The sequence below is a fragment of the Leuresthes tenuis genome, unplaced genomic scaffold, assembly GCF_036924035.1.
Source record: "Leuresthes tenuis unplaced genomic scaffold, fLeuTen1.0.hap1 SCAF_22, whole genome shotgun sequence".
In the NCBI taxonomy this organism is placed as follows: Eukaryota; Metazoa; Chordata; class Actinopteri; order Atheriniformes; family Atherinopsidae; genus Leuresthes; species Leuresthes tenuis.
The window spans coordinates 26,041,170-26,068,911 of record NW_027325376.1 but is presented as its reverse complement, the minus strand read 5'-3'; the positions used below and the strand labels follow the sequence as shown (position 1 = coordinate 26,068,911).

At 41.7% G+C, this 27,742-nt stretch overlaps 2 protein-coding genes across 2 annotated transcripts in view; one reads left to right on the top strand and one right to left on the bottom strand.

Moving 5' to 3' along the window:
• frem1a (Fras1 related extracellular matrix 1a) overlaps positions 1-18,705 on the bottom strand; it is a 43,327-nt gene extending 24,622 nt beyond the window's left edge. Inside the window, exons 1-7 of the mRNA XM_072375984.1 lie at positions 18,604-18,705; positions 7,762-8,196; positions 5,553-5,647; positions 5,122-5,432; positions 2,210-2,406; positions 1,501-1,824; positions 1,298-1,406 (exon numbers count right to left, since the gene is read on the bottom strand). Of these exons, the coding sequence (XP_072232085.1) occupies positions 1,298-1,406; positions 1,501-1,824; positions 2,210-2,406; positions 5,122-5,432; positions 5,553-5,647; positions 7,762-8,004 (1,279 nt within the window). The 5' untranslated portion in view covers positions 8,005-8,196; positions 18,604-18,705. The remainder of the gene's footprint in view (positions 1-1,297; positions 1,407-1,500; positions 1,825-2,209; positions 2,407-5,121; positions 5,433-5,552; positions 5,648-7,761; positions 8,197-18,603) is intronic.
• A 4,436-nt stretch (positions 18,706-23,141) lies between these two features.
• LOC140281992 (uncharacterized) lies at positions 23,142-24,542 on the top strand. The gene is made up of 2 exons (XM_072376520.1): positions 23,142-23,381; positions 23,851-24,542. Exons 1-2 carry the CDS (start codon positions 23,147-23,149, stop codon positions 24,264-24,266), a joined length of 651 nt encoding a protein of 216 aa, XP_072232621.1. The 5' UTR covers positions 23,142-23,146; the 3' UTR covers positions 24,267-24,542.
• The last annotated feature ends 3,200 nt before the right edge of the window (positions 24,543-27,742 follow it).

Below are 27,742 nucleotides of genomic sequence, written 5' to 3'. Positions count from 1 at the left end.
TCAATATCTAGGTTCATTTTGGGAGATTAAAAAAGTATATGGTTCCATGTTCAGAGAACATCTGGCTGCTGTGGATGTAGTTCATACAAAAGTTTAGCTCTAACTGATTCCCTGTGTTTGCCTCTTTGTAGCAACTTCAACAAAACAAATAAGTCGCTGAGAGACTGAGGTTTGGCCTGATTGTCTGATGCGCTTGACAAAAGACTTCACTGGGATAAATAAGTTTAACCTTTTATCACCAAAAGAAAGATGATCAACTCACGATAAAGTGCACAAACTCAAATAATCACAGTGATCAAAGAAAATAGCGGTCAACAAAAAAGTACAGCGACCAAGCTTACCCCCTCTTCTCCATGTCTCCCCATGAGAAATGAACGGGTGACTAAATCAACTAAAATCCCTACTCATAAGCATGTGACCCACTATTCCCTTACTCAATATGATCACATAATAAATTATACTATAAAACAAAAACAAACAACACAAAAGAATAGTAATATCCATTCACCTCAATAATAGAAAAACACCTACTAATTCAGTAATGGATCCTACACTCTTTGTTGGTACCCACTTTGTTGATATCTGTGAAATGAGCATCTAATTTCACAATTTTTGTTGCTTGTAGTCCAATATTGCCCTTGAATTCTTCAAAGAATGATTTGCGAAACTTCTGTATTTTTCATTATGACTTTGACAGTTGTATGCCTGGTAAAGCATATACTGTTTTATATTGCAAGAATAAATAAAAAGCATGGTATGGCCCTGACAGATTCATGAAACATTACAAATCCATCAGGTAGCAGCACAATTGACATGCACATGCTGATAGACGTTCAGTACTCAACCAGAATGGGTCTTCAATGATTAAGGATTTAAGCCTCGACACAGTTCAAACAGGTGGGTTATACAAAATGTCTCCTGTTGTGCAGTTGTCAAAACTGACAAAATTAGCTTACGTTGCTTTTGTACCAGAATGTGTATTTCTCAAGTAAAATAAATTTCAGTCCCAAAGTTGCAGCTTGAAAGATTCACTATGCAGATGTATTGTTTAAATTGAGATTATTTTTCTTAATATTATTTGTGCACAATGAGATTCTTAAGAGGTTTCTTGCTAAAACCTCTGCCTACTGCTTGTAATGGGAAAAATGAACTAATTGATAAAATGTAATATAACTAAAGAGATTGGCTAAAGAATCTACGAAACTCTGTGGAGGTTTTGATTGTCTTTTTAACTGGAATAATTGATCATATGTATTGTAAAACTCCAATCAACAAAACTGTGACCATGATAACATACCCATGTTCCAGGACACTCTGGGTGCATTCGTGTCTGAATTCCTTACAGACACAGAAATAGTTATTGATGGACTCTTCTCAAAGAAAACATCATGTACTTCAAATTCCACCTGTAAGGAGAATCTAGGTTTACCAGATACTATTAGCACAACCAAATGAATTGCTCTATCTATTGCAAAGAAATATAATCAAGAGATGTCTTACCTCATAATTCCTACGTTGGGTGTGTGAAGAATTTGGAGGTTGGTACCCTATAAGCATGTCATTGAGATCGAGCCATGTAAAGGAGGAGATTGGACGAGTGTGGTCAGACAGATGGGTGATAAAGCCTTCAATGGGGGGTTTGGTGATGTTAAAAACCAAAAGCTGTTTGGGAGTTTCCTCATCCTCAGCATCCAGTGTAGCAGTGGATAGCGGCGTAAGAATGAACTGGTCTACTTCCAAGATAAACATGGACATGAAGGATGGTTTTGGAGGCTGGTTGGGCATTGCACCAACTATTTGCACTGGAATCCAGGCCCGCTCAGACTGCAACACAACGTTTTCTTAGTAAAAAATTAAAATTGCATTCCAAAGAAATTCAAATATGTGCACGAAGCATAAAAAACATATTTTGAATTTCTCCCACTGGGGGATAAATAAAATATTTTTCTATTCTATTCTATTTATATATGAGTGACATGAAAGTTCCTGGTAAGTGTAACAAAACAACAGGGTTTGGCAAAAAAACATTTTCACCATATTATAGTAAAAAAATAATAATACTGAGAGATGAAACCTAGTACATTGTGTTGTCACTGAATACCTCTTGAAACCCCAAACTAATAAATGTTTAATGGGTGTTAATCCAAACCTATGGAAAAACCCTAAAACTTTCATCACATATATATACGCGATTTAGCTGCCAAATTACCTGAAATATGCTTCCACTTCTGGTGTCCTTGAGGTTCAGTATAATTGCGATGTAGTCTACATGTGGTGATGGAGGGTCTATGTGCTGATACTTTAGCCCCATCACCAGAAACTCATCACAGGAAATTTTGGTGAACTTTACCATCTTTAGACCTTTTAGGCAATCTCCAGATTTACACATTGCCCTGGCTTTATTATCTGAAATAATGAAGCAAACATTCAGAGATGGCACCATGTTAACACTAGTCTTACATTACTTAGTCTTCTGATTTTATATAGTGTGATATCTAGATAGTTTATTTGGATTTAGTATTTTGATAAAAAAGGCCCTTTTTTCTTTAATAATGGGATGCCACAGGGGTTTGTTCTTGGTCCATTATAAGTCCCATTAGTTATATGTATTATCATTCTAGCTAAGTTTTTCTTTTATCTCTGTATGGAGATGACACAAATATTTATGCTCATAATTTTGTTCCAAACCAGTATCTCGTCTGCTTCCACTGCTTTCAAATGGTAACATTTGAGTCAGATTTGTCACTATGTGCTCTACTGCTTCTAATCATCCTTGATCAATTGTACCCAAGTCAAACATTTGCTTGGAAATTTTGCTTTGCAGCAGACTGTTATTCAAGAACATCTACCCTAACATTAAAAACCTAATCAGCTACCCGTCTTTCTGTCTCAATAAACTGTAAAGCTATGTAAGCCTGTGACATCATCTAGATATTTCATAAGTATGCAAAACTTTTTCAGAACTAGATCACTACTTTATTCATATCACATAATCAACTTGAATCAATGGAGTCGACAGTTTAAGAAATAACATCTATCTCTGATGCTTGTTAGTTAAAATCTAAAAATGTCTAAACTGGTGTACCACTATTCCCCCAAATTTATGTTTCTGTGCACTGGCCAGTTACTACACTACTCAAAAAATAAAGGGAACACTAAAATAACACTTCCAAGATCTCAATTATTGAAATATTCCGTTGAAAATCGTTATTCATTACATAGTGGAATGGGTTGAGAACAAAATAACATAAAAATTATCGGTTTAAATCAAAATTATTATCCCATGGAGGTCTGGACATGGAGGTCTGGATTTGGAATCATACTCAAAATAAAAGTGGAAAATCACATTACAGACTGATCCAACTTCAGTGGAAATTCCTCAAGACAAGTCAAAATGAGGCTCAGTAGTGTGTGCGGCCTCCACCGGCCTGTATGACCTCCCTCCTGAGATGGCGGATGTTCTCCTGAGGGATTTCCTCCCAGACCTGGATTAAAGCATCGGTCAACTCCTGAACAGTCTTTGGTGCAATGTGGCGTTGGTGGATGGAACAAGACATGATGTCCCAGATGTGCTCAATTGGATTCAGGTCTGGGGAACGGGCAGGCCATAGCATCGATGCCATCATCAGGCATTGATGCCTTCATCAACTGCTGACACACTTCAGCCACATGAGGCCTAGCATTGTCATGCATCAGAAGGAACCCAGGGCCCACTGCACCAGCATATGGTCTCACAATGGTCTCCTGCTGGAGGTCATTTTGCAGGGCTCTGGCAGGGCTCCTCCTGTTCCTCCTTCCACAAAGGAGGAGGTAGCAGTCCTGCTGCTGGGTTGTTGCCCTCCTACGGCCCCCTCCATGTCTCCTGGTATCTCATCCATGCTCTGGTCACTGTGCTGAGAGACACAGCAAACCTTCTTACCACAGCTCGAATTGATGTACCATCCTGTATGAGCTGCAGTACCTGAGCAACTTCTGTGGGTTGTAGACACCACCTCATGCTACCTCTAGGGGTGAAACCACTGACAAAATGCAACACTGAACAAAACATCAGCCAGAAAGGATGAGAACAGCGGTGGTCTGTGGTCACCACCTGCAGAACCACTCCTTTATAGGGGTTGTCTTGCTAATTGCCTCTCATTTTTGTTCCCTTTGCACAACAGCAGGTGGAACTGATTCACAGTCAGTGCTGCTTCCTAACTGGACAGGTTGATTTCACAGAAGTTTGATTGACTTGGAGTTACATTGTATTGTTTATGTGTTCCTGTAGGAGCCAATTAGCGCTACAAAATAAATAGGAACAAATCTTTTCAGTTGTTTCATCCAGAAGATAAAACAGTTTTGACCGCTGAAAAGTCAGCATGATGAAATTAAGTTCGCCAAGAATTGGATTACAATTGAAGTGGAATAAATAGAGGAATAAATGTACTCATTGAAAGCAATCGATCGTTTTGGACTCTCTTAATTAGCCAATGGTAAAGGTTTTTGGGGCGTCAATCATTTTAAACCTGAGTAAAGCACCTAAAGGGCTTCAAGCATTGAATTAGCCTCTACAGTTCCCTTTGTTTTTTTGAGCAGTGTACATGTGTACCCCATTTCTTTTATACTACTATTCAGGTATGAATGAATCTGTCATACAGTTGCACACATTTAAACCAAACAAGAATCAAGAAATAATATAATCTGTGTGTTTTTATAGTGCTCTCTTAATGATGATAATAAATATGCAGATAATGGCAAGTCTCTTCTCACAACTTTTGCTGAAAAAAGAGCTGGAGTTAAATGCAGTAACAGCTGTTGTTGAGTTTTTAATTCTTTTTAAATTTTCTCTGTTCATGTGCAATAGGTGCACTTATAATGTGTACAGTCTGGGCTGACATTAATTGGCCTGAACCCAGATGTCTGACCCACACTAACTTGGGTAGGCCTAAAATTTACAGTTTGGACTCACACAGAAAGTTACACCATGTAAAGATGAAAGCTGCATATATACTTTGTGAACAGCTATCAACCAGCAATTACTGAAACACACTGTATTTCTTTGTAAAATTAGTTATTTTGTATTGTTTGATTGTTTTCCTTTCATTAATAATCCTTGGATTTTGAGTGAGTTTCTGAGGTTACCCAGCTGCTGACGCAAGTGAATGAAGCTCTCTGGCTCATCCCCTCTCTTAGTGGCTTTTTCTGGCTCCCCAGTGACCAACTGCCCATGGGCAGGCAAGTGGGTGTCATGGTGACTGAGGTGAATGCTACATTCCAGACTAGATTTCCTTTCATAGTGGAAGGACACCACATTGCCATCAACAACATCAGAGAGGCCATAGAATTCAGGGACTTCCAGGGATTTGGGCCCCAGTTTAATGATGCTGCATTCAGGCTCCACAATGTCCACATGGAGAGAAAACTCCTCCAAGTATGTCTCTGTCTCAGTGAACCTGGTCAAAAATACATGAAATAATTACCTGAAATTACAACACAACTATTTAACTCAAGATGAAATATTTTTACTTCCCCTTTGTATCTACGAATTTGATGTTAGTTCTCCCACATTTTACCTGTATAGGCGCAGCTTGACTGTATCTTCCTTTAATAATGGACAGCCATTGTGGATGTATTTTACCTCATCAGCTAGATATTGGCAATCAAATACCTAAAGAAATGAAAAGAATCAGACATGAGTACAACAACATCTTGTCACAGTTCAGTCATCCAACCATCAGTAATTTTTCATTGATCCTGCTTCTGCCCCACTCAGCCTGTCAGTCACACACCCCTCATCAGTTCACTCCACTCACCTGTGCACACAGCTGCCTCTCATCACATGCAATCAGCCCAGCATATAGTCACCAGCTCCACACTCTATCCTTTGCCAGATTGTTCTTTGCCATGCAAGTCTTTCCAGCGTTCTCCTGCCAGCTTTACTGGTACTGACCTCGCCTGTCCCTGATTCCCTGCTTCGTCTGCCTCCTGGTAATTCGACCCAGCCTTCTGTCCCTGACCAAGAACTTTGCCTCTCCTCTCCTGATTCCTGATTGCCGGTTTCTAAATCGTTTGTCTGTCTGCCAGAGTCTCAGTAAAGCCTTGAACTTTTTACTTCTGTCTTCTGACTCCTTTGTACTGCAATTGGGTCCATACACCACCCGTTACACATCTGGGATAATTCTCACAGCTGATTTTTCTATATCCTGGAACGTAGGGCCCCCCTATAAAATCAGATTTGTAATCTGAAGTTCCCCTCCCTCATATTTAACATGTTACAACAAGACACATTAGCAACAAAATCAGCCATTAATGCTGTGGCTGAAGAATTGGGCATTGAATAAACAGCATGAAAACAGTCCACTAAACTGTCTCTAACTACATATAGATCTATCAGTCTGAATATGACTTTTATATTAATGAACTGCTACAGATTATCTTTGAAAAAGGTGCCAAATATAACTAGGAACTATAAATATTAATCATCTGAATGCAGTTACTGTATTTTATAAGAAGTAAGGTTTTAAATACTGGGCATGGGTTAAGTCAGAACATAAAAACAAGCTGAAACTATATGAACTGAAATGAGCAGTCTTAATGGCTTGACTGTCACCAACTCACTGCCAACTTACTTTATAACTAATCTTGAGCAGAATGAATAAACGCCCTGTGAGCTAATACCCTGCAAAGTGAATGTTCAAAGTTTTATGCTCAACTTTAAAATGTAACGCTTCACAAGAGAAAAGGTCTCATTTGGGACATTCAGCAGTTGACTGTAGCTGTCTGCACAGAGTTATCAGAGAAGAGACAAACTGGCTACCCTGGAAAACAAAGAAGTATAGAGAAACTTTCCCTAAATTCCTGTTTTCCTTACATGATGGCCACAGCAATAAAACTGCCTGCTAACTATTGTGTAGGTACACCAAGACAGTTCTGACTTGTTGAGGTGTGAACTAAACTCTTAAAGGTGATCTGTGGTATTATGCACCATGATGTCAGCAGCGGTTTCTTTAGGCCATGTAAGGTTATGATGTGGGGCCACCATGGATCTGACTACACTGATTACACAGAACATCCCACAGATGCTCAGTTGGACAGAGATCTCTGGAAAATCTGGAGGACAAGTCAACTCCTTGACCTCTATGTCATATTTTTCTCTGCATTCTTTAACATATTTTGTTGTGTACCAGGGTGATTTATCCCAGTGACTCAGCCAGTTTACATTCCCCTATTTGCATCGTGATGTCATCTCTTCCCGAGGCAAACACCTGATTGTCCTCATGATGCAAAGACTAAATGATACACGAAACAAGGCCACATACTTTGACACAGAAATGATTACATTAATGGCACTTTCAGTGGTGGACAGGGGTCAGCATGGACACTTTAACTCCAATGTGGCTTCACATCCCCACACTGTACACAGAAAGCTGTGTCCATCACAATTTGGTCTGTGTCAAAGTCACCAAGATCCTAATGCTTGTAGAATGGTTTTAATGGTAATCGCTGGTTAGTTCATAAATCAACTATTGCACAACTATGCAGTCGTGAGGTACCGTTACATTAATGGGAATACAATAAAATATGGCCATAACAGTAAAAGAAACTAATTAAAGACACTGAGGCATGATCATCATTTGCACAACACATATGTAACGTGATATTCCTTCACATTAGCTGTCAAACATTGTAATGTGTGCATTTAAACTATGCAGCTTAGTTTTACTGCTCAAAAAGTGCTTGAGGCAAACATGAGTTTTCATTGGAGGGAGACTGTTCCATTACCTGAGGCATGAGTTTTCCCACTCGTTGAGTTATGGGCTCATTTAACACGATTTCCACCTTACACGAGTCCTTCTGAATGGGAATATGGAACTGCAGGTCACCCTCCTGAAGGTAAGCCGATTGACCTCGTTTCACCTTTAAACCTCTATTGACTTTCACAAGGGAACTGTGAGATGGGCAGGTCAATTCCAGCAGAAGAACTGGGAGCAAAGTCAAGGCCAGCGAATGACCCTGTGCACCCATTGCTTTCAGTCACAAGCTGACGTCCTGTGGGGTCTCTAGCCGGCTCCGCTGCACAGAAGCTCTTTCAGAAACACACTTCAGTAAGAGACTTTAGTAAAGCAAAATATGCCTTTCTTTTTGCAGAGGCAACAGTTTTCTCTGGTTGCATGATGAGCTTGTAAGCTTTTAGCAGTTCACATGGTCAGTCAGGGTCTATGAAGAAAAAAGAAAACATTTCAGGTTAAAGCATTGTATATATGAGAGAAATCAATATCACAGCCCCTCAAATGGGTTCAAGGATGCTTTGTAAGCACATCATAAATGCTCAAAACACAACAAAGCAAGTGAAGAAATCAAAAGACATAAACTGAATTTTATGGAAACAAACATAAAGATGCATCTCATTGTGAAGTTGCTGAAGAGCCACATGGAGTTGTTGTGACACTGACACATGTACATAAAAACAGGAGTGGACATCTGTATGATGAAGCAGGATTTAGGGTTAGTTTGGTAACCCGAGACAGTGATTCTAACCAGTGACTTTCTGTGGTGGTTTTCAATGATCCATCCATCCATTTTCTATATCGTCAATCCGTTAATCGGATAGCGGGTGGGCTGGAGCGGTTTTCAATGATAAACTTACAAATCTTTTCTCTTGTAAAATGGCACCAACAGTCTTTGAAGTTTCTGCAGAACCTTGAACAAAATTACAAGATCTTAAACCATCACAAACTGTAAAAAATCTGGGCGTGATTTTTGACCCTGAGCTTAGTTTTATTCCACATATCAAAAACATAGCAAAGATATGTTTTTACCATCTTAAGAATATAGCCAGAGTCCGCTCGTTTATCTCTCAGTCCTGCACGGAGGTGCTGATGCATGCTTTCATCTCTTGTCGTTTAGATTACTGTAATGCCCTGCTCTCTGGTTTTCCAAAAAAGAGTATCTTTAATCTTCAGCTACTCCAGAATTCAGCCACACGAGTGCTGACGAGGACCAGAGGGCACAAGTTACACCACTTTTAAAATCGCTCCATTGGCTCCCCGTACGCTTCAGGATCAATTTCAAGGTTCTTTTACTCATTTTTAGATGTCTTAATGGTCTTGGGCCTTCTTATTTATCTGACTTACTTTTACCATATCATCCCTCACGGACCCTGAGGTCTTCTGGCACTGGCCTTTTAACCATACCACGGGTTTGATTGAAAACACACAGGGAGGCGGCTTTTAGTTATTATGGCCCCCGACTGTGGAACAGCCTGCCGGAGAACCTCAGGGCCGCAGAGACTGTTGATGCTTTTAAAAAGAGGCTCAAGACTCACCTTTTTAATCAGGCTTTTATTTGATTTAATTGATTTTCTTTATTCCTTTTAATCAAACATTTTATCATATTTAATTTTTGTTCTATACTACTTTAATTATATGTTTTAAACTCCATGTTTTAGTTAGACATTTTAACTTCATGCTATAGTTACATGTTTTAACTCCATGTCTTAGTTAGATAATTTAACTATATGAGCTGAAAAGCTTTTTATCTATTTTGTTCATTTTACACCTTTTTATCTTATTTTACTGTTTTAGTTTTTCAGTTTTTAGCTCCAGTGTTTCCTCATGGGGGCCTACTACACTGGGAGCTGCTTTTGGTCCACTGAGGGGGGTGCTGTCCTGTGGACTGCTCTGGCCCGGGTGGCTGGAGGACTCTGCACCTTGGTGTGGGGCCTCGTCAGCCCGGGTCGGGACTCTCTCTGTGGTGGCGCTCCCTGTAGTCGTGGCCCAGGAGCCCTCTCAGTGTGGTCGGCACCCCAAGGTGGCTTTTTCCTTGCCTTAGGTCTGGATGCCTGGCCATGTCTCTGTCTGATAGGTGCAGTGGGTCTGAGCTTGTGTGTTTGTGTGTGTGTCTGTATGTCTCTGTCCCCGAGGCGTTCCCAGGCCAGCCGAGAGACATAGTCTCTCCAGCGTGTCCTGGGTCTTCCCCGGGGTCTCCTCCCAGTGGGACGTGCCCGGAACACCTCCCCAGGGAGGCGCCCAGGGGGCATCCTAACCAGATGCCCGAGCCACCTCATCTGACTCCTCTCAATGCGGAGGAGCAGCGGTTCTACTCTGAGCCCCTCCCGGATGACTGAGCTTCTCACCCTATCTCTAAGGGAGAGCCCAGACACCCTGCGGAGGAAACCCATTTCGGCCGCTTGTATTCGCGATCTTGTTCTTTCGGTCACTACCCACAGCTCGTGACCATAGGTGAGGATGGGAACGTAGATTGACCAGTAAGTAGAGAGCTTCGCCTTCTGGCTCAGCTCCCTCTTCACAACGACGGGTCGGTGCAGAGCCCGCAATACTGCAGACGCCGCACCGATCCGCCCGTCAATCTCCCGCTCCATTCGTCCCTCACTCGTGAACAAGACCCCGAGATACTTGAACTCCTCCACTTGGGGAAGGATCTCATTCCCGACCCGGAGAGAGCATTCCACCCTTTTCCGGCTGAGAACCATTGTCTCGGATTTGGAGGTGCTGATTCTCATCCCAGCCGCTTCACACTCGGCTGCGAATCGCTCCAGTGAGAGCTGAAGGTCACGGCCTGACGACGCTAACAGAACCACATCATCTGCAAAAAGCAGAGACCCGATTCTGAGGTCGCCAAATCGGACACCCTCAACGCCCTGGCTGCGCCTAGAAATTCTGTCCATAAAAGTTAGGAACAGAATCGGTGACAAAGGGCAGCCCTGACGGAGTCCAACTCTCACCGGAAACGTATCCGACTTACTGCCGGCAATGCGGACCAAACTCTGGCACCGGTCATACAGAGACCGAACGGACCCTATCAAGGGGTCCGGCACTCCATATTCCCGGAGCACCCCCCACAGGACTCCACGAGGGACACGGTCGAACGCTTTCTCCAAGTCCACAAAACACATGTAGACTGGTTGGGCGAACTCCCATGCACCCTCCAGGATCCTGCCGAGGGTATAGAGCTGGTCCACTGTTCCACGGCCAGGACGAAAGCCACACTGCATCTCCTGAATCCGAGGCTCGATTATCCGACGGATCCTCCTCTCCAATACCCCCGAATAGACCTTACCAGGGAGGCTGAGGAGTGTGATACCCCTATAGTTGGAACACACCCTCCGGTCCCCCTTTTTAAAGAGGGGGACCACCACCCCAATCTGCCAGTCCAGAGGCACTGTCCCCGATGTCCACGCGATGCTGCAGAGGCGTGTCAGCCAAGACAGCCCTACAACATCCAGAGTCTTGAGAAACTCAGGACGGACCTCATCCACCCCCGGGGACTTGCCACCGAGGAGCTTTTTGACCACCTCGGCAACCTCAGCCCCAGAAATGGGAGGCCCCGTCTCCGAGCTCTCCGACTCTGCCTCTTCCGAGCACGTGTTGGTAGGATTGAGGAGTTCCTCGAAGTACTCCCCCCACCGACTCACAACATCCCTAGTTGAGGTCAGCAAAGCCCCGTCCCCACTGTAAACAGTGTTGACTGTGAGCCGCTTCCCCCCCCTGAGACGCCGGATGGTGGACCAGAATCTCTTCGAGGCCGTCCGGAAATCGTTCTCCATGGTCTCACCGAACTCCTCCCAGGCCCGAGTTTTTGCCTCAGCAACCGCCGAAGCCGCAGCCCGTCTGGCCTGTCGGTACCTATCAGCTGCTTCCAGGGTCCCACTGGCCAAAAAGGCCCGATAGGACTCCTTCTTCAGCTTGACGGCTTCCCTCACCACTGGTGTCCACCAGCAGGTTCGAGGGTTGCCGCCACGACAGGCACCGACCACCTTACGGCCACAACTCCGATCAGCTGCCTCGGCAATGGAGTCACGGAACATGGCCCATTCGGACTCAATATCCCCCACCTCCCCCGGGATATGGTTGAAGCTCTGCCGGAGGTGGGAGTTAAAGCTCCTTCTGACGGGGGATTCTGACAAACGCTCCCAGCAGACCCTCACAATACGTTTGGGCCTGCCAGGTCTGATCAGCATCCTCCCCCATCAGCGGAGCCAACTCACCACCAGGTGGTGATCAGTTGACAGCTCCGCCCCTCTCTTCACCCGAGTGTCCAGGACATACGGCCGCAAGTCCGATGATACAACCACAAAGTCGATCATCGAACTGCGGCCAAGGGTGTCCTGGTGCCAAGTGCACATATGGACACCCTTATGTCTGAACATGGTGTTCGTTATGGACAGTCCATGACCAGCACAGAAGTCCAACAACATAACACCACTCTGGTTCAGATCGGGGGGGCCGTTCCTCCCAATCACACCCCTCCAGGTCTCACTGTCATTGCCCACGTGAGCATTGAAGTCCCCCAGCAGAACGAGGGAGTCTCCGGTAGGAGCATTCTCCAGTGCCTCCCCCAGAGACTCCAAAAAGGGTGGGTACTCTGAACTGCTGTTTGGCACATAGGCACAAACAACAGTCAGGACTCGTCCCCCCACCCGAAGGCGGAGGGAGGCTACCCTCTCGTTCACTGGGGTAAACCCCAATGTACTGGCACACAGCCGGGGGGCAATAAGTATGCCCACACCTGCTCTGCGCCTCTCACCACGGGCAACTCCAGAGTGGAAGAGAGTCCAACCCCTCTCAAGAGGACTGGTTCCAGAGCCCAAGCCGTGCGTCGAGGTGAGTCCGACTATATCTAGCCGGAACCGCTCAGCCTCGCGCACCAGCTCCGGCTCCTTCCCCAACAGAGAGGTGACATTCCACGTCCCAAGAGCTAGCTTCAGTAGCCGTGGATCAGACCGCCAAGGCCTCTGCCTTCGGCCGCTACCCAGCTCACATCGCACCCGACCCCCTTGGCCCCTCCCACGGGTGGTGAGCCCGTCGGAAGGGGGACCCACGTCATCATTTCGGGCTATGCCCGACCGAGCCCCATGGGCACAGACCCGGCCACCAGGCGCCCGCTGCCGGGCCCCACCCCCGGGCCTGGCTCCGGGGGGAGGCCCCGGTGTCCCATATCCGGGCAAGGGATCACGAGGTCCAAATTTTTTGTTCATCATAAGGAGTCTTTTGAGCTGTTCTTTGTCTGGTCCCTCATCTAGGATCTGTTTGCCTTGGGTGACCCTACCAGGGGCTTAAAGCCCCGGGCAACATAGCTCCCAGACTCATTGGGGCACGCAAACTCCCCCACCACGATAAGGTGACAGCTCAGGGGGGAGCCATGTAAATGTATATAAGAAATTGTTTTTTCACTGAAATGCTTTCTTGAGTTTTTGTTTCTCTACCATAAGTCTCATTTGAATGATTTGAATGAAAGACAGCAGAGTATGCTTGTCCAAACTGCTAAAATTAAATACACTTAAGGGCTGTCCAATTATCATTGGTCATATACTGTTGATCACTTACATGATGTTTAATGTGATAAACGTTTTAATTTTGAATATGATTTATCATAAAAGTTATTTCGGCGTTCAGTTCTATTGTGAGCTCAAAATATCAGGGTTTTTTGTAACTGTTTAGATATAGGCAGCAGCAGAAGACAGATGTAATTAGACAAAACCACTGTGTCTACATGCAAAAGTACCAGTATAAACACAGGAACTGACCAACACTGGGAGATTATGACAACCGGAACGTGGAGTTGTGTTCATCATTTGTGTAATTATAAGTCAGACCACAGCGATAATGGGAGTTTTCAGTGAGCTTCAGGCATGTTCCAGATCTATAGTTGAACACTGTTCAGTGCTCAGCTTGCCAGGAAATATGTTGATAATGAACAAGAGTTCCTCTCCCTGAGGCTAAACATTCATCCTTGTAATAACATGATTTTCTCAGTGACCTCTGACATTCTTACAGAGTCACTAGATAAATATACTATTTACATCTACATACGCATCTTTGAAATATTATTCCAAATAACTTTATGGTCCCTTACATGATGATCATTATGGTGTATTTAAAGTGTAGTTGCTTGCATCTTATGTGTGTGTGTGTATGTCTCATAGTACCTTTTATTTCTCTTTTCCCCATGGGAATCAGTACTGTTTGAGCTTATCTCACTTGCTGTTAGGTATCTGAAAACAGGCTTCAGATGTCATCCTGCCACATTCCTTCAACACTTGGCCAGGACACCTTCCCCAGACCTCACACAGAAAACACCGTGTAATCAGCCTCTGAACCGAGGAACATGTTATAGCCTGTTGCAATGAACAATGCTTATGTTTGAGGAGCTGAAAAAAGATCATGTTTGTGGAGCTGTATGTCAAAACAGGGTTTTAAATGGTCACAACCTGCATTCTACATGTCACTTAAACTAACTGGGAGCCCTGCCACTGTACTGCTTCAGTGTGCCCTAAGAAATGTTTTATCCAACAAAAAAGTTGCAACTGTATGACTAAATTGTAAACTTTTTATCCACTAAAGAATAATTGATGATCAGTTGTAAGGACAGTCTGTTTTTCTTGAATGTAGTACATCGTGTTTTTTTTTCTTCTGTTTATTGGTATTCCTTTGCAAATAGGCACTATTGTATTTTCTTGTAACTTTTCCCTTTATCTATCTTTGCTTGGTGAAGGGTTGGTAGTGTGTTCTGGGTATTGCATTTTTTTCACTGAATATAAAAAGTGAATGTAGAGGTGAAAATAAACCAAAACACTGATTCAATTCAGCGCTGCAACCCTTTGACACGTTTTAATATGCTTGTTTCTGTTTAAATTAATTTTCTCACTAAAACACACTGTGTTACTTTATTTTTTACTTTTATCAACACATTTTTTAAATCTCGAGTTCACTTTCTATTTCTTCAAATTAATTTGGCCTATTGATACAGTGCCAATTCATAGGAAAAGTTAAGACCAATTTGATATAGTCCAATTAAATCCAATTCAATCAAATAATAAAATTTTAGACAAGTTATTGTAATTCTATTAATATAATGCCAGTTCATAAAAAGTTGCTTTGCCAAGGAAACTAACAGATTGCATTGTATCTTCACTTGGATTCAGTCCCCTATCCTGAACATGTACGAGACAGCGGGCAACAGTGGAGAGGAAAAACTCCCTTTTAACAGGAAGAAACTTCCAGCATAAGCAGACTTAAGAAGGCTGTTGTCTTCCTCACCAAAAACAACAAACTGGTAACCTGCCTTTGATATTTTGATTAGGCTTTTTGTGTTCTTCCTATTTTGTGGCAATAAGTTTAGTTCCTACGTTATTTTAAAGTAACACCAGAGAATTAGGCATTTTTTTTGCTCTTTGGCTCTCCCTGCAGTCATGCAATGAAACACCACTGTCATAAAAACACATTTTCGTGTGAGGCCTGAACATGTACAACCGTAGACATGAATTTCTTCTCATGTTGAAGAGACCACAAAGACGTCATCAAAAAGCCCACAAAAATGTCAAGCGACTGTAAAGCAAAGTGGTTTGGTGCAGGTCCGGAAACCAAAATCACAAACTGCTGCATCTCAGCCTCCGGTGCTTTAATATGACAAAGCTGCAAAGCCAGCTCTGTGATTTATTTTATCTTGTTCGGTGAGGAAGCCTGGACAGAGTCCTGACCCCAACCTCATCCAACATCTTTTTGGTGAACTTAAGACACTGCCAAATAGCCAGAGGTTATCACTCAACATCAGTGCTGTGTGTAAAATACACAACAAAACAAAGGCAATCTGCATGCCTAGACAGAGACTAGATAACATTCTAGCAGATGACATATTCAGTCCAATCCTGCGTTGCTCTAAATGACTGCACATTGCAGAAGAAAACCACAACAACAAAGGGTTCAGTGATCCATTCCATTAAAGAGCTGTATATTATGCTGACTGATGTGAGTCCCAGTGGGGAGGCTGCACATGGGAGGTAGGGGCGCTGGGAAAGGTCCCTGTTAAGCTGCCTGGAGCACTCCAAGGGCCCTGTCCCTGTTTGCAGTTTATCCTTTTTCCTGTTTTGGTAGAGACTCATGTTACAGCTGCTTTACAGTATATTAACAAGTTGCATCCAGTTAAGCCTCCCTCTTTCCGGTCAAGTAGGACATTTAGGCTTTACATCCCAAAGTAAAGACAAGCATCAACCATCGACCCTACTCTCACAAATACGTGTTTAGTCTACTGCATGTCAATCAGGAGGAGACACAGCATCTGCTAAATGTCAAAGCAAACAGGTCTAATGACAGACTACATTCGCATTCCCAAGGTGAACTCATGGCAGCACAAAATGCACTCCCCTGCGCAAACTTAAACAAAAACATTATTTCTGGATGGTATGTGGCAACACTTTTTCCAACCCTCTTTACTCTGAACAAAGTCTTCAATGTCTGGTCCCACCAGCATTTGAATAGTTCAGAGTCAAAAGAATGAATCTCAGTTTATTTGCTTTAGTATGTGAATCTGTCAGCAATTAATTTCAGCCATGCCGAACTTCAATGACCTTTGACATGAAAATCGCATATTTCTTCAAAACGTCTATAACCTTGATGGGAGTACAGTGAGGGCTGCACGGTGGTTAGCACTGTCGCCTCACAGCAAGAGGGTTCCTGGTTTGAATCCCAGCTGGGGTCCTCCTGTGTGGAGTTTGCATGTTCTCCCCGTGTATGAGTGGGTTCTCTCTGGGTACTCTGGCTTCCTCCCACAGTCAGGTTAGGATAGAACCTAGGAGTGAGTGAGCAAGCATGGTTGTTTGTCTCATTTGTCTCTCTGTGTGATGGACTGGTGGCCCATTCTGGGTTGTACCTTGCCTCTCGCCCAATAGCAGCTGGGACAGGCTCCCTGAGTTGGATTAAGTGGGTATAGAAAATGGATGGATGGATGGATGGAGTCAAGCTAGAAAATCTAGCCAGTGGATAGTTCTTTCCAGCTAACAGCTTTATAATGAGTCACCTTAGCAATCTTCTGGTACATGCTATGAACTATATATTGTGTCTTGAATGCTGTCACACCACGTTAAAAAATATAAGCACAAAAAGAGAAAAGTCAATAAGTAAGCAAATCAGAAATAGTCTGTTAAGTGCCTATTTTCAGCAAAGGGTTATTAAATGGCCAATCAGCTACATAATTCAATATAGATGTTGCAGCAAACACAGAAGACTTTAATTGCTTTTCTGTGTGTAACTCACATTAACCCTGATGCCATCCAGATTATCTTCTCAACTACTTTAATGACAAACCAGCAAAAACTTGGGGGATATATACTAAAAAACATTACCAGGCATGACAGTTCTAATTTTTATGTCTAAGATAGAATGTAGATGTGTGGGTTATTTTCTCCTTTTTTCTTTTTTATGTGGGGACACCCACTAACAAAAGATTATTAAATCATATCCAATCAGAGTAGATACCCTCAGTACAGTGAGGACTACACACAGACTCATAGAACCAGGGTTATGTTCATTTAAAAAGCTGAATGCTACAGTACTTTCTCAAAGAGAACGACCCTTTAAACAGTTTTAAAACTTTAAGCATTACACTGTATGTATGTCTTTTTTCTCAAAGAATTTGTATTCTTTTTTTACTACAGTAAGAGTCAGTCACGTGCTGTAGGCCTGAGGATTCAAGGTGGCAGCTTCCCTGCAGGTTGGTGAAATGGAACCATCATGATTCTTTTTCTCCACATTTGCACCCTATCCCAGCACAGACAAAAGCTTAATTGGCTTTTTGTCTATTGTGAAAGGGGTCTTATTATAGAGTAAAAGTCAAGTAATCTCAGTCTTTAGTGCTTTGATTTTTTTCCTTTTTTGATCTTAATATGTTTAATGTGAGGCCAAACCCTAATGAAGTGACATCCTATATTCCTTTCATTGTTTTTCGTGACCTAAAACAAACAAAGAGGAAGTCGATTAGTTGTTGTACTGTAGAGCTGAATCATGGAACATGTGAAAAAAATTCTATTTGATCATTTTTTAAAACACATTTTCTCACAAAACAACTACTTTTCTAGAATAAAGCTCCTCTGCGGACACCGTGAATTACATGTGTTTTAAAGTAAATAGCACTGTTATTTAGTGAACACTAAAAATGGACATGTTTTAGAAGGCAAAAACAGAACTTCTGCTCTCTGTCTGCTTATAGATAATAAGCAGAAACAAGCATGGATGGACCCTTCACCCCCCCACAAAACATGCAACTGTGAGAGAATGTGATGTGTCATGTAATAAATAGGTCTACTCTACAGCTGGGAATGCATCCAGACACAACATCTTCTAATCTTAATAATAACAGGGTCCTCAGCACTCAGTAATTTCAAAGAACGACGAGCCATCAGGGAAAAAGAAAGCACTCTGCTGAAAGAACAAGCTAACATTTGGCTGCCTTCCAGTTGTATAGAACAGAGAATGCAACAGAAAGATAGAAAAGGCTTCCAAATTCTCCCAAACAGCAACAAAGACAAGCTAACTGTGTGCTGAATGGGTGAAAGTTCAGAATTGTGTCAAGTGTTACAGTTTTTTGTCCAACAGAAAGAAAGTTTGTCTTGCTATAGCTCAAATTCTTTTTAAATGTCATCCAAACCACTTAATCAGAAAGCGATTATGAGAAAAATATTTTTAGACAAAAGAGCCAGATTTTTTTGATGAGGAATGGGTTGCAGTAGATGCAATGAAAGAGACAGACTGTTTGTACCAATCACAAGGTATCCAGATAAAAACTTGTCTTTGTTGAAAAACGTGTACATACACTTAGACATGTTCTTACCTGAACATCTGGCGCTCTCTCCTTTTCTTCTCCACTACCTATGTCCTCTACTCTGTTTTCAACAGCAACTGCCTCAATGACAGAAACTGGCTCACTTCTCAGTCATAAACTCCACCTCTGAGAGAGTATGGTGACAAGACAGAGAGGAGGAGGGAGAGGGAGGGACAGAGGCCAAAGGCAGGAAGAAGCAACCAAGAACGCTTTCCTCCTCTTGTGTCGCATTGGGGCGAGTAATCGGGGTGGAAAAACCTGAAAACAAACAGCAGACTCTGAGATCAAAGTCTTAACCACAGTGCCAGGTCGTTTGTCATTACTGAACAGAGGTGGACAAAGATAAGAGGTTTGACACAATAAAAAATGAAAATGATGTTTTCTGTAATGGACGCATGCCCTGTACATCACCAATGTAAATAGAAAAGACTTGGGCAGGAAGACACCTAATGTGTTCAATATTTGAAGCAAAAGCCCATGAAAAGTCTTGATAATTGGAATAAAATTACATGTTAACAACAAGAACAGGTGTGTAATTATGCCTGAGAAACCTCAACAGAATTTGCATTCATAAAATGCAACCTCTGTTGGTGCTTTTTTTATTTTTACCCTTTTCAGTACACAGCCATTGCTGCTGGAATAATGGAAAGTAGGGAGATTCTCTAACTGCACACCTCCTCGCTGATATGGATAAAGCAGGTACAAAATCTGTTGTATAGCGCTTGATGTGTAAACTTTTGACTGTGTAAACTGTTTTCACATAGCTGTCCTCATAGAATTCTGAAAACAAGGGTTAACTCTAATTAATATCAACTAGTTGTCATGACAAGAAGTTTCAAAATTCTATAAAATTTCATGTATTTATTCACTTGATTCCATTGCCCTATTTTTGATTGTTTGGTATTTTGTTTTCAGTCTCTATTTAATTAAACTTCAGTGACGATTTTTAACTTTCTTTTCAGTTGCTGTTGGAAAGAAGCCAAATCTCCTTGGTCAGGTATCGAAAAAGATCATGGCTGGTCAGCTCAATACCAGAAGAACATCAGTTGTACTCGATTTTTGCCACTGTGTACATAGAGTACATGCAAAATCTCATAAAGTTCTGCAGAATTCCCCTTTGCTTTCTCTGAGCATTTCATTTATCCCTTGAACATTCTAAGTTGTTTTAGTGTTTACTACTTTCAGCAATCACAGCGACATCTCAGTTATGTTTGAATTTTGAAATGGAGTATTGAAGCACAAGGCTCTGAACGTCATTGGAACACCAAACACTCAGCACATCAGTAAATTCATTACAAATGGGTGCATCAATTCCACAGAGGCACTTACCTTATTTTCATTAAACCATGACCTCAATGACAACACCTGCCTAGTTTGTAGAAAAATCATCTTTTGAGGTTTTCCTCTAAGAAAACCAGGGATCTACCCTGAGGCTCCACAAATTAAAGAGTGGTTTAAAAATAAAGATACCACCTTCTTTGGGTCTTTTTTTTTTTAAATCCAAACCTCGCAAAGACTTGACAGAACATAAGGATACATATACACACACAAAAAACTTGGGCTCTTAAGAGTGGCAACTCCATTAACCATCTTTAACTGAGGTCCTTAAAGGCAGCTGGAGTTGGGAAACAGTCCTTGGTTTTATGTCTTGTTTGACCTAGCCATGTCCTTCTAATATCGCTACTCTCTGAGAAGGACATCTCGGGAAAGGAACATCCTTGGCTGATGGCTGCATCACTTGCCTGAAGGCAACAACTCATAGTCAGCTTATAGAATATGAGATAGATCAAACAGGATTCTTTTTTAATGTGACCCTGGTCAAAAGACAATCATGATTACAATGACCATTGTTACCAGTGATTTTCCTTGCCACCTGGACAAGTGAGTTAACTTTGATTCTGCAGTCATCTCATATTTAATTATTCACACAAAAACAGTCTGATGGAACAAAACCATTTCTGGAAAAAAACAGTTCAGCTTGATACAAACAGGGCAAATGTTTTCGCAGAAAGTACATTCTCTGTAGGAGTGTAGAACAAACCCAGTCATCATGAATGTTCCACGATGAAGTACTGTTCATGTACACACTAAGATACTTACATGACTGAATTTGTCCAACTGGCTGGTCACATACAACCAGTGGTCTATAATCACAATCTTGTCTGGATCAAATGTGATTTTCTCTGTCTTTTTAGCATTTAAAATGAGCTAATTGGAATCTTACCACATGACAATCTCTCCTCTATTTGAAAAGTAAATATCTGTATCATCATGACTATGGGGGACTGCGACTGGTGTGTTGGTTTGCAAAGTTTCCTCACAGCAGGAAGGTTCTTGGCTCAACTCTTAGCTGGGATCTTTCTATGTGAAGTTAACATGTACTTTCTGTGCATGCAGGGTTTCTCTCCAGCTTCCTCCCACAGTTCACAAACATACATATTTTGAATTGACCAGTGGGGTAAGTGTGTTCATGCATGGTTGTTTGGCTCATTTTTCTCTGTGTTAGCTCTGTGATGGACTCGCGACCTGTCCAGGGACCTGTACAATAATCTTTTTCTTGCCCAATAGCTAAGATAGACTCCAGCCCCCCATGACCCTGAACTGAATAAAGCAGGTATAGATAATGAATGAATGGATGAATGGATCAAAACTATAAGTAAATTCAACATGAAGTCTGCACTTGGGAGATTTCCATAACAGTTCCTGTTTGATGTGGTTAAAGTTACTCAGTATAAAAGTGAGGGCTTTTTGGTGTGCATTGCAGTTGTTGGCATTCCTTAATTTTGTTTTGTCAAACTCTGATATTACACAATATTAATGCCACTGAAAGTGGTGGTTTCAAACCATGTATCAGACCACATCTGACTCAAAATGCAATGGTTATCTCTCACCTCCACATTTGCAATGTTCTTTAGCAGATCTTCTGGCATGCATACGAAAATTCCCACAGATGGTCCAAAACACGGGAGTAGGTCTGGTGTTAGATCAGTCAAAAGTGCACATGTACCTTCACTATTCTTTGAAGTTCACTGGCTACATGGCTTCCAGGATACAATTAAAGTTATTTTAGCTGCCTTAAGTGACTGCAGAGTCCGGACCCACCTATCTACACTCAGTCATACAAACTTATGCTCCTTCTAGAGAACTGTATTCCTCTCAAGAAGGTTATCTGGTACTTCCATCTTTAAACCCTGTTGGTTAGGTTAAGGGAAAGTTTGTGGTTTGGTAACAAAATGGAGTGCAAACTTGTTGCTTTTTGCAGTTCTTAAACACGAGAGGTTGTGTTTATTAAATATATTTCCAACGTAGTTTCACTCCAGAATGTATAAAAGATGCATTTGTTTACACAGTACTGCATAGCAATTTAACAATTAAGGCAGGAAAATTATAAATTTACCAAACTTTTTGTTCTTCAAAATTGTTACATAGGTATGTTTGCCTTTTAAAAGATGTCTACATTTAGCATTATGTAACAGTGAAAGTCACACAATCAGAAACTGATCAAATCTACTATATTCTAAGCCTTCAGATAAGTTGCATGCCTACTTTTGCCATTACAAACTATGACATGCTAATGTTTTACAACAAGTGAAACTGTCACGAACCATGGTATGCTCTAAAATACTTAAGCATATAAGAAGCATTAGAAGGTGGCTTTACACCCCTGACTGAAATCAAGTTTGAGCCCGTTCTGATCCAGTATTGTCCTAGAATCTCACCACTTCACAGTCAGTTGTGGTAGGTTAGGGTTAGGCATAAGAAAAATAACGGATCAGGGATAGGGATGAAAATAAAAAGCTGACCAATGTCCCTGTTCTTTCTTTGTCTTTGTGGAGACATGTGAGAACTTTTTTGTTTTGTGGTCCTTTTCATGGTCCTGGACCGCACATTTCTTAGGATTTATCAAGAGTTTGTTGCAAGTCATTCGATGAAAATGGGGGAATCTACTCTTCTATTTCTCAGACTTTTCCTGCAAGAAGCAAGGGAAAACATCAGTATTTGAATGTTTATAATATCCATTTCGTTTCACATTTCGGGTGACTGGTTTAACTATTTAAAAAACTGATTTTGATATCTTCCAGTATGATTCTCGTCTATATTTTCACTTTTTCATCTAGGTTTCATTATATGAATCACTGCATACAAATTTAACATGTATCCCACATACTAAAGTCGCAGTCACTGTAGCTACAGTCTTATGTTGTTTGTTTCAAGTCAGAAAGGAGTCTTTCCAGTCAGTGCCTCAGCTGAGTGGTTGCTTGTTCGGAGTAGTGCAGCCATGGCTCACTACCCTGCATGTCGTGAGAGTGTTTGCCAAAGGGAAGTGACATTCCTCAGCTTCAGAACTGGACTGGTTCACTAAGTCCTGACAGCCCCTGGGGTTCCTGCATATCTATTAGTGCGCACACCACTACAGCAGCTTGCAAGGTGGAGCGACAGTGGTGTAACACAAAAGAAGTCTGAATATTCCAACAGGGCTCAAAAATTATTTCAAGTCGGAATGGTCCGAGGTGTGTGTTTGGGATTTTTGGATGCACTGCTGGTCTTCCTCATGGTTTGGTCAGTCACAGGATTATTGCTGATGGATCAGCGCAGAGATGCAGAGGATGACCAAGGACTCAGCAAAGCTATTTTGGAAATGCTACATATCAAAAAAGTGTCAGCAAGTCATCAGGCCAAACCACATCCTTACATGACGAGGATCTATCAGCACCTGGACTCCCTGGAAGCTCGAGACTTTGGAAGATCAGATGGAATGCTGGTGCAGAGTTTTCGGAGTGTTGACGGTAAGAATTTGAAAACTTTTAAACTTTTAAGCACTGTAATCACTTGAACTTAGCTTCTTCCTATCCTCAACTACAACTGCTTTATAGAGTTTTAGTAGTAATCACGGGAAGATTGAAAAAAACAACAACTATCTAACGTGTAAATAGCCTTAGTAGTGTTTCAGTGAGAGTATGTCCTTCCATAAAGTAACAAACTTTAACAACACATTGCTAGTGGAACTTATTACAGAGTTATAATCTAGCACTAGAGACCACACCATTCATGTGAGATGTCAGTCTCACTGGTAAATAAACTGGTAAATAAAACCATGTTTGTGTTTGAGGGTCAACCCCCAAGGAAGGAAACTAGGAGGTCAAGTGACTGATGAGATTCAAAGACTCGAAAGCTTAGCTCAAAGCATCTGAATGCAGCATTCAAATAACCTTGTAGTTGTAACTTATTCTGTATTTTATTCTTTGGATCACCCAGGTCCACATCATGCTCCTCAAGGATGGATCTGGTTTAATATCAGTAGCCTGAACCCCTCCATGCTGGGTGCAGAGCTGGTTCTGTTCAGAAAAACCCTCCACCCCCATCCTCTTAGTGTGACTGTCAGCCTGCACAGTGTCATCGCTTCACAGGGGAATCTAAAAGAAAGCCCTGCCCTCGAGGAGAGACAACTGACGCTGGATCAGCGACCCTCATCTGGGTACGATGTGTTTGATGTGTCAGATGTTCTGGTTGGGAAGGCTCTGGAGGTGGTGGGTTTTCAGTTGCGCTATACAGATGAGAGCGGGAGTCTGGTCCTCCACGCGGCACTCACACAGAGTCTGTACTGTCTAGATAGAGGCTCTCTAAGTGAACCCTTACTTGTGCTTTATCAGGCACATCCTCTTCAGGTTTAACTCTGTGACTGTAACCACTGTACAGTGTTAGAATGACATGTAAAGCTTCTCAGTTTAATTTGATTTGTTTTCTTTTCCTTATTGCAAATATACATAGGTTCTTAGATGATGCCCAAAAGATGGAATGTTTTGGAAATTTAAAAAAATAAATTAAGTAATTTGAAAAACGCAGTAATTCTTACATTTACTTAGTTTTTTGTCTAATTATAGACAGTATAAACCAAAAACATTTTATAGGCCGATTTCTGCAGTTTTATTTCAATTATTAATATGCATCCAAACAAAAATATAAGATGTTATTTCAAACAGGTGATCTCAGCAGATGATTTTAATTATGATTTTGTACAAAAGTAGCTTCTGTGAAAGGCTACATCCTTGAGGAGAAAGATTGATGGACAAAGAATCTCTAGTTTGTCAAATGGAGATCTTACAAAAATCTTTGAGAATTGAGAAAATAATTGAACTGTGACAACAATATTCCCCAAAGTTTGGAAGGAATTTGCACACAGTGTATATATCATTAAATGATAGAAAAAAAATACTCCAGGTATATGAGTGCACAAAGGCCAAAGATACAAGATTAGGCTGAACACCTGCTATCTGATCTGTCCATCTTTCAGCTGAAAAAACAACATAGATAGGCGATTACTGTTTATGTTCATGCATTTGGCCGACGCCTTTATCCAAAGCAACTTACACTGGTAGGCAGGTAGGGTAAGGAAGTCTTGCCTAAGGACCCCTACCCCCTACCTTTCATGCAGAGGATTTAAACCAAGGTCTCCCACATGAAAGGTGGAAATACCACTACACTATCCAGCTCTCGATTCTGGGGTAAACCTTTACTACAATACAGTTACATTCACAAATGCCAATTCAAACAAATAAAAAGGCTCATGCTAACCTTGTCCAGAGGTGATGCTGAGTTCTCTGGACTCAGATCTGAGATGGACCATCAACAGTAGAAATGTCAATTGTGGTCAGACAAATCAGTACTCTTTTCTTGTAAAAATGGATGCAGTATGCTCTGAACCAAAGAAGAATAGCTCATTTCCACATCTGTGGCGGCAGCATCAATGCAGAAAAGTTCACTGAGATTTTCAGCAACATCTGCTGCCTTCAAGACCACATCTTTTCCAGGAACATCTATGCATTTGCACACATTCGAAAGGCATGGCTGAGGAAGAATAGGGTACTGGTACTGGATTGCTGGAGAATTTTTAAATGGAAAAATGAAAAATATATTTGCAAGAAAGTCATGGGACAAAAAAAATTAAATGACTAGGGTTTACACTAGCTTACTACTGCCTATTTTCAGATCTAACTAAAATGGATTAATCAACTGAAACCATGACCACTTACTTAGTTTCGTTACTTTTTCCACGAACATTGATATGAGTGATATGACATGAAATTGTACTTTAAGGCTTTTGATTGTACTACCTGCACTGGCACATAAACAATGTATTAAGTATTGAATAATTACACGTTGTAATGTGTAATTATTACATTACAGAAGTATAATGTGCCAGATTGTGAAATAATCTTAAACATTTGATTATATTAATTTGTTTCATTCATGTAGAATCCATGTAAAGTCTAGTGAGTGGTTAAACCCATGGTTACTACAGCTGAATGAAGATAAGTAGGTGCACAAGCACAGGAAATTTGATCCACTCTTAAAAGTGTATATACCCCTGATGGTCAGAAATTTAAATGGAAGAATGATGTCAGAGTCAGTTTCCCTTAATAAAGCTGAGAAATTTGATTACAGAAGTACAAAAAAACCCCATCTGTTTACAATTTTACAGATACACATTTTAAACAAAAGGGAAAATTAACTTATCAAGACAATCTGACAGGATGAGTTCCCCCTGTGTTAAAAGAAAAGTTTAAAGTGGAGGAACTGGATCAGCGACCCTCAAGTCTTTTTCCAGCCAATCGGGGGATGGACCTTTCAATAAGTATTGGAGAGACATTTCTGTAGCTTGGGAAAAAGTTTACCTTCTTTTCTCAGTAAGGAACTGTTAACCTGGATTAGATGGAAAAGAAACCTATAATGAAGACTTTTGTACATAGGAGGACAACAGAGCTCTTGTGGTCAAATTATGTAACTGCATGATTGAAACCGAGTCATACTACTGTAAATAAAAGGGGAAAACAAACAAACAAACAACAAAACAGAATGAAACACAATCAGCAGAATGAAGTAATGTTTTGGCCCACTCTTCTCTCCAGCGCTGCTTCAGCTCATTGAGGTTTGCAGCATTGGTTTCTGCACAGCTCTCTTAAGGTCCCACCACAGCATTTCAGTCAGGCTGAGGTCTGGACTTTGACTGGACCATTGCAACATCTTGGTTCTTTTCTTTTTCACACATTCTGCTGTAGATCTGCTGCTGTGTTTGGGATCATTGTCCTGTTGATGAGCCAGTTTCAGCCCAGCTTTAGCTGTGGGACAGATGGCCTCTAGAATACTTTGGTATCCAGAGGAGTTCATGGTGGACTCAATGACTGCAAGGTGCCCAGGTCCTGTGGCTGCAGAACCAGCCCAGATCATCAGCCCTCCACCACCGTGCTTGACAGCTGGTATGCGTTTCGCAGTATGACCATGACAGAAGAAGAAGAAGTCTTGTGCTTTGTGCAGATGCAGCTTTGCAAACCTAAGCTGTGCTGGAAGAGGCTTTGTCCTGCAGCCCTTCCAAACAAGTCATACTTGTTCAGTCTTTTTCTAATTGTGCTGTCATGACCTTTAACCTTTAACATGCTAACTGAGGCCTGTAGAGTCTGAGATGTAGCTCTGGGCTTTTTCACCTTGGGGTGACCTTTAACCTTTAACATGCTAACTGAGGCCTGTAGAGTCTGAGATGTAGCTCTGGGCTTTTTCACCTTGGGGTGACCTTTAACCTTTAACATGCTAACTGAGGCCTGTAGAGTCTGAGATGTAGCTCTGGGCTTTTTCACCTTGGGGTGAACTTGCTGGGACGTCCACTCCTGGGAAGATTGACAGCTGTCCTGAATGTTTTCCACTTGTGAATAATCTTTCTCTCTGTAGAATGATGGACTCCAGATAGTCTGGAAATGTCCTTATAACCATTCCCAGACTGATGTGCAGCAACAATAGCTTCTCTAAGATCATTGCTGATGTCTTTCCTCCTCGGCATCGTGTTAACACACACCTGAATGCTGCAGAGCAGCAAACTGACAAAACTTCTGCTTTTATAGAGGTGCTCACACACATTTGATTAGCATCACCTGGCTATTACTTACCATCTTGATTCCTGTAGAAGCTGTAAGGGTGGATTCAGTTTTTCACAGACTAACTCTACTTTGAGAGTTGTTCATCAAATGTTCTATTTTAGGACCAGATGATTTTGTATTAAGATAAAGATTAAGATTATTTATATTGCCATGTAGTCATTGTCACACGAAATACACAAAAATACATTTTCCGCATTTGACCCATCCAGGTTGGCACCTGT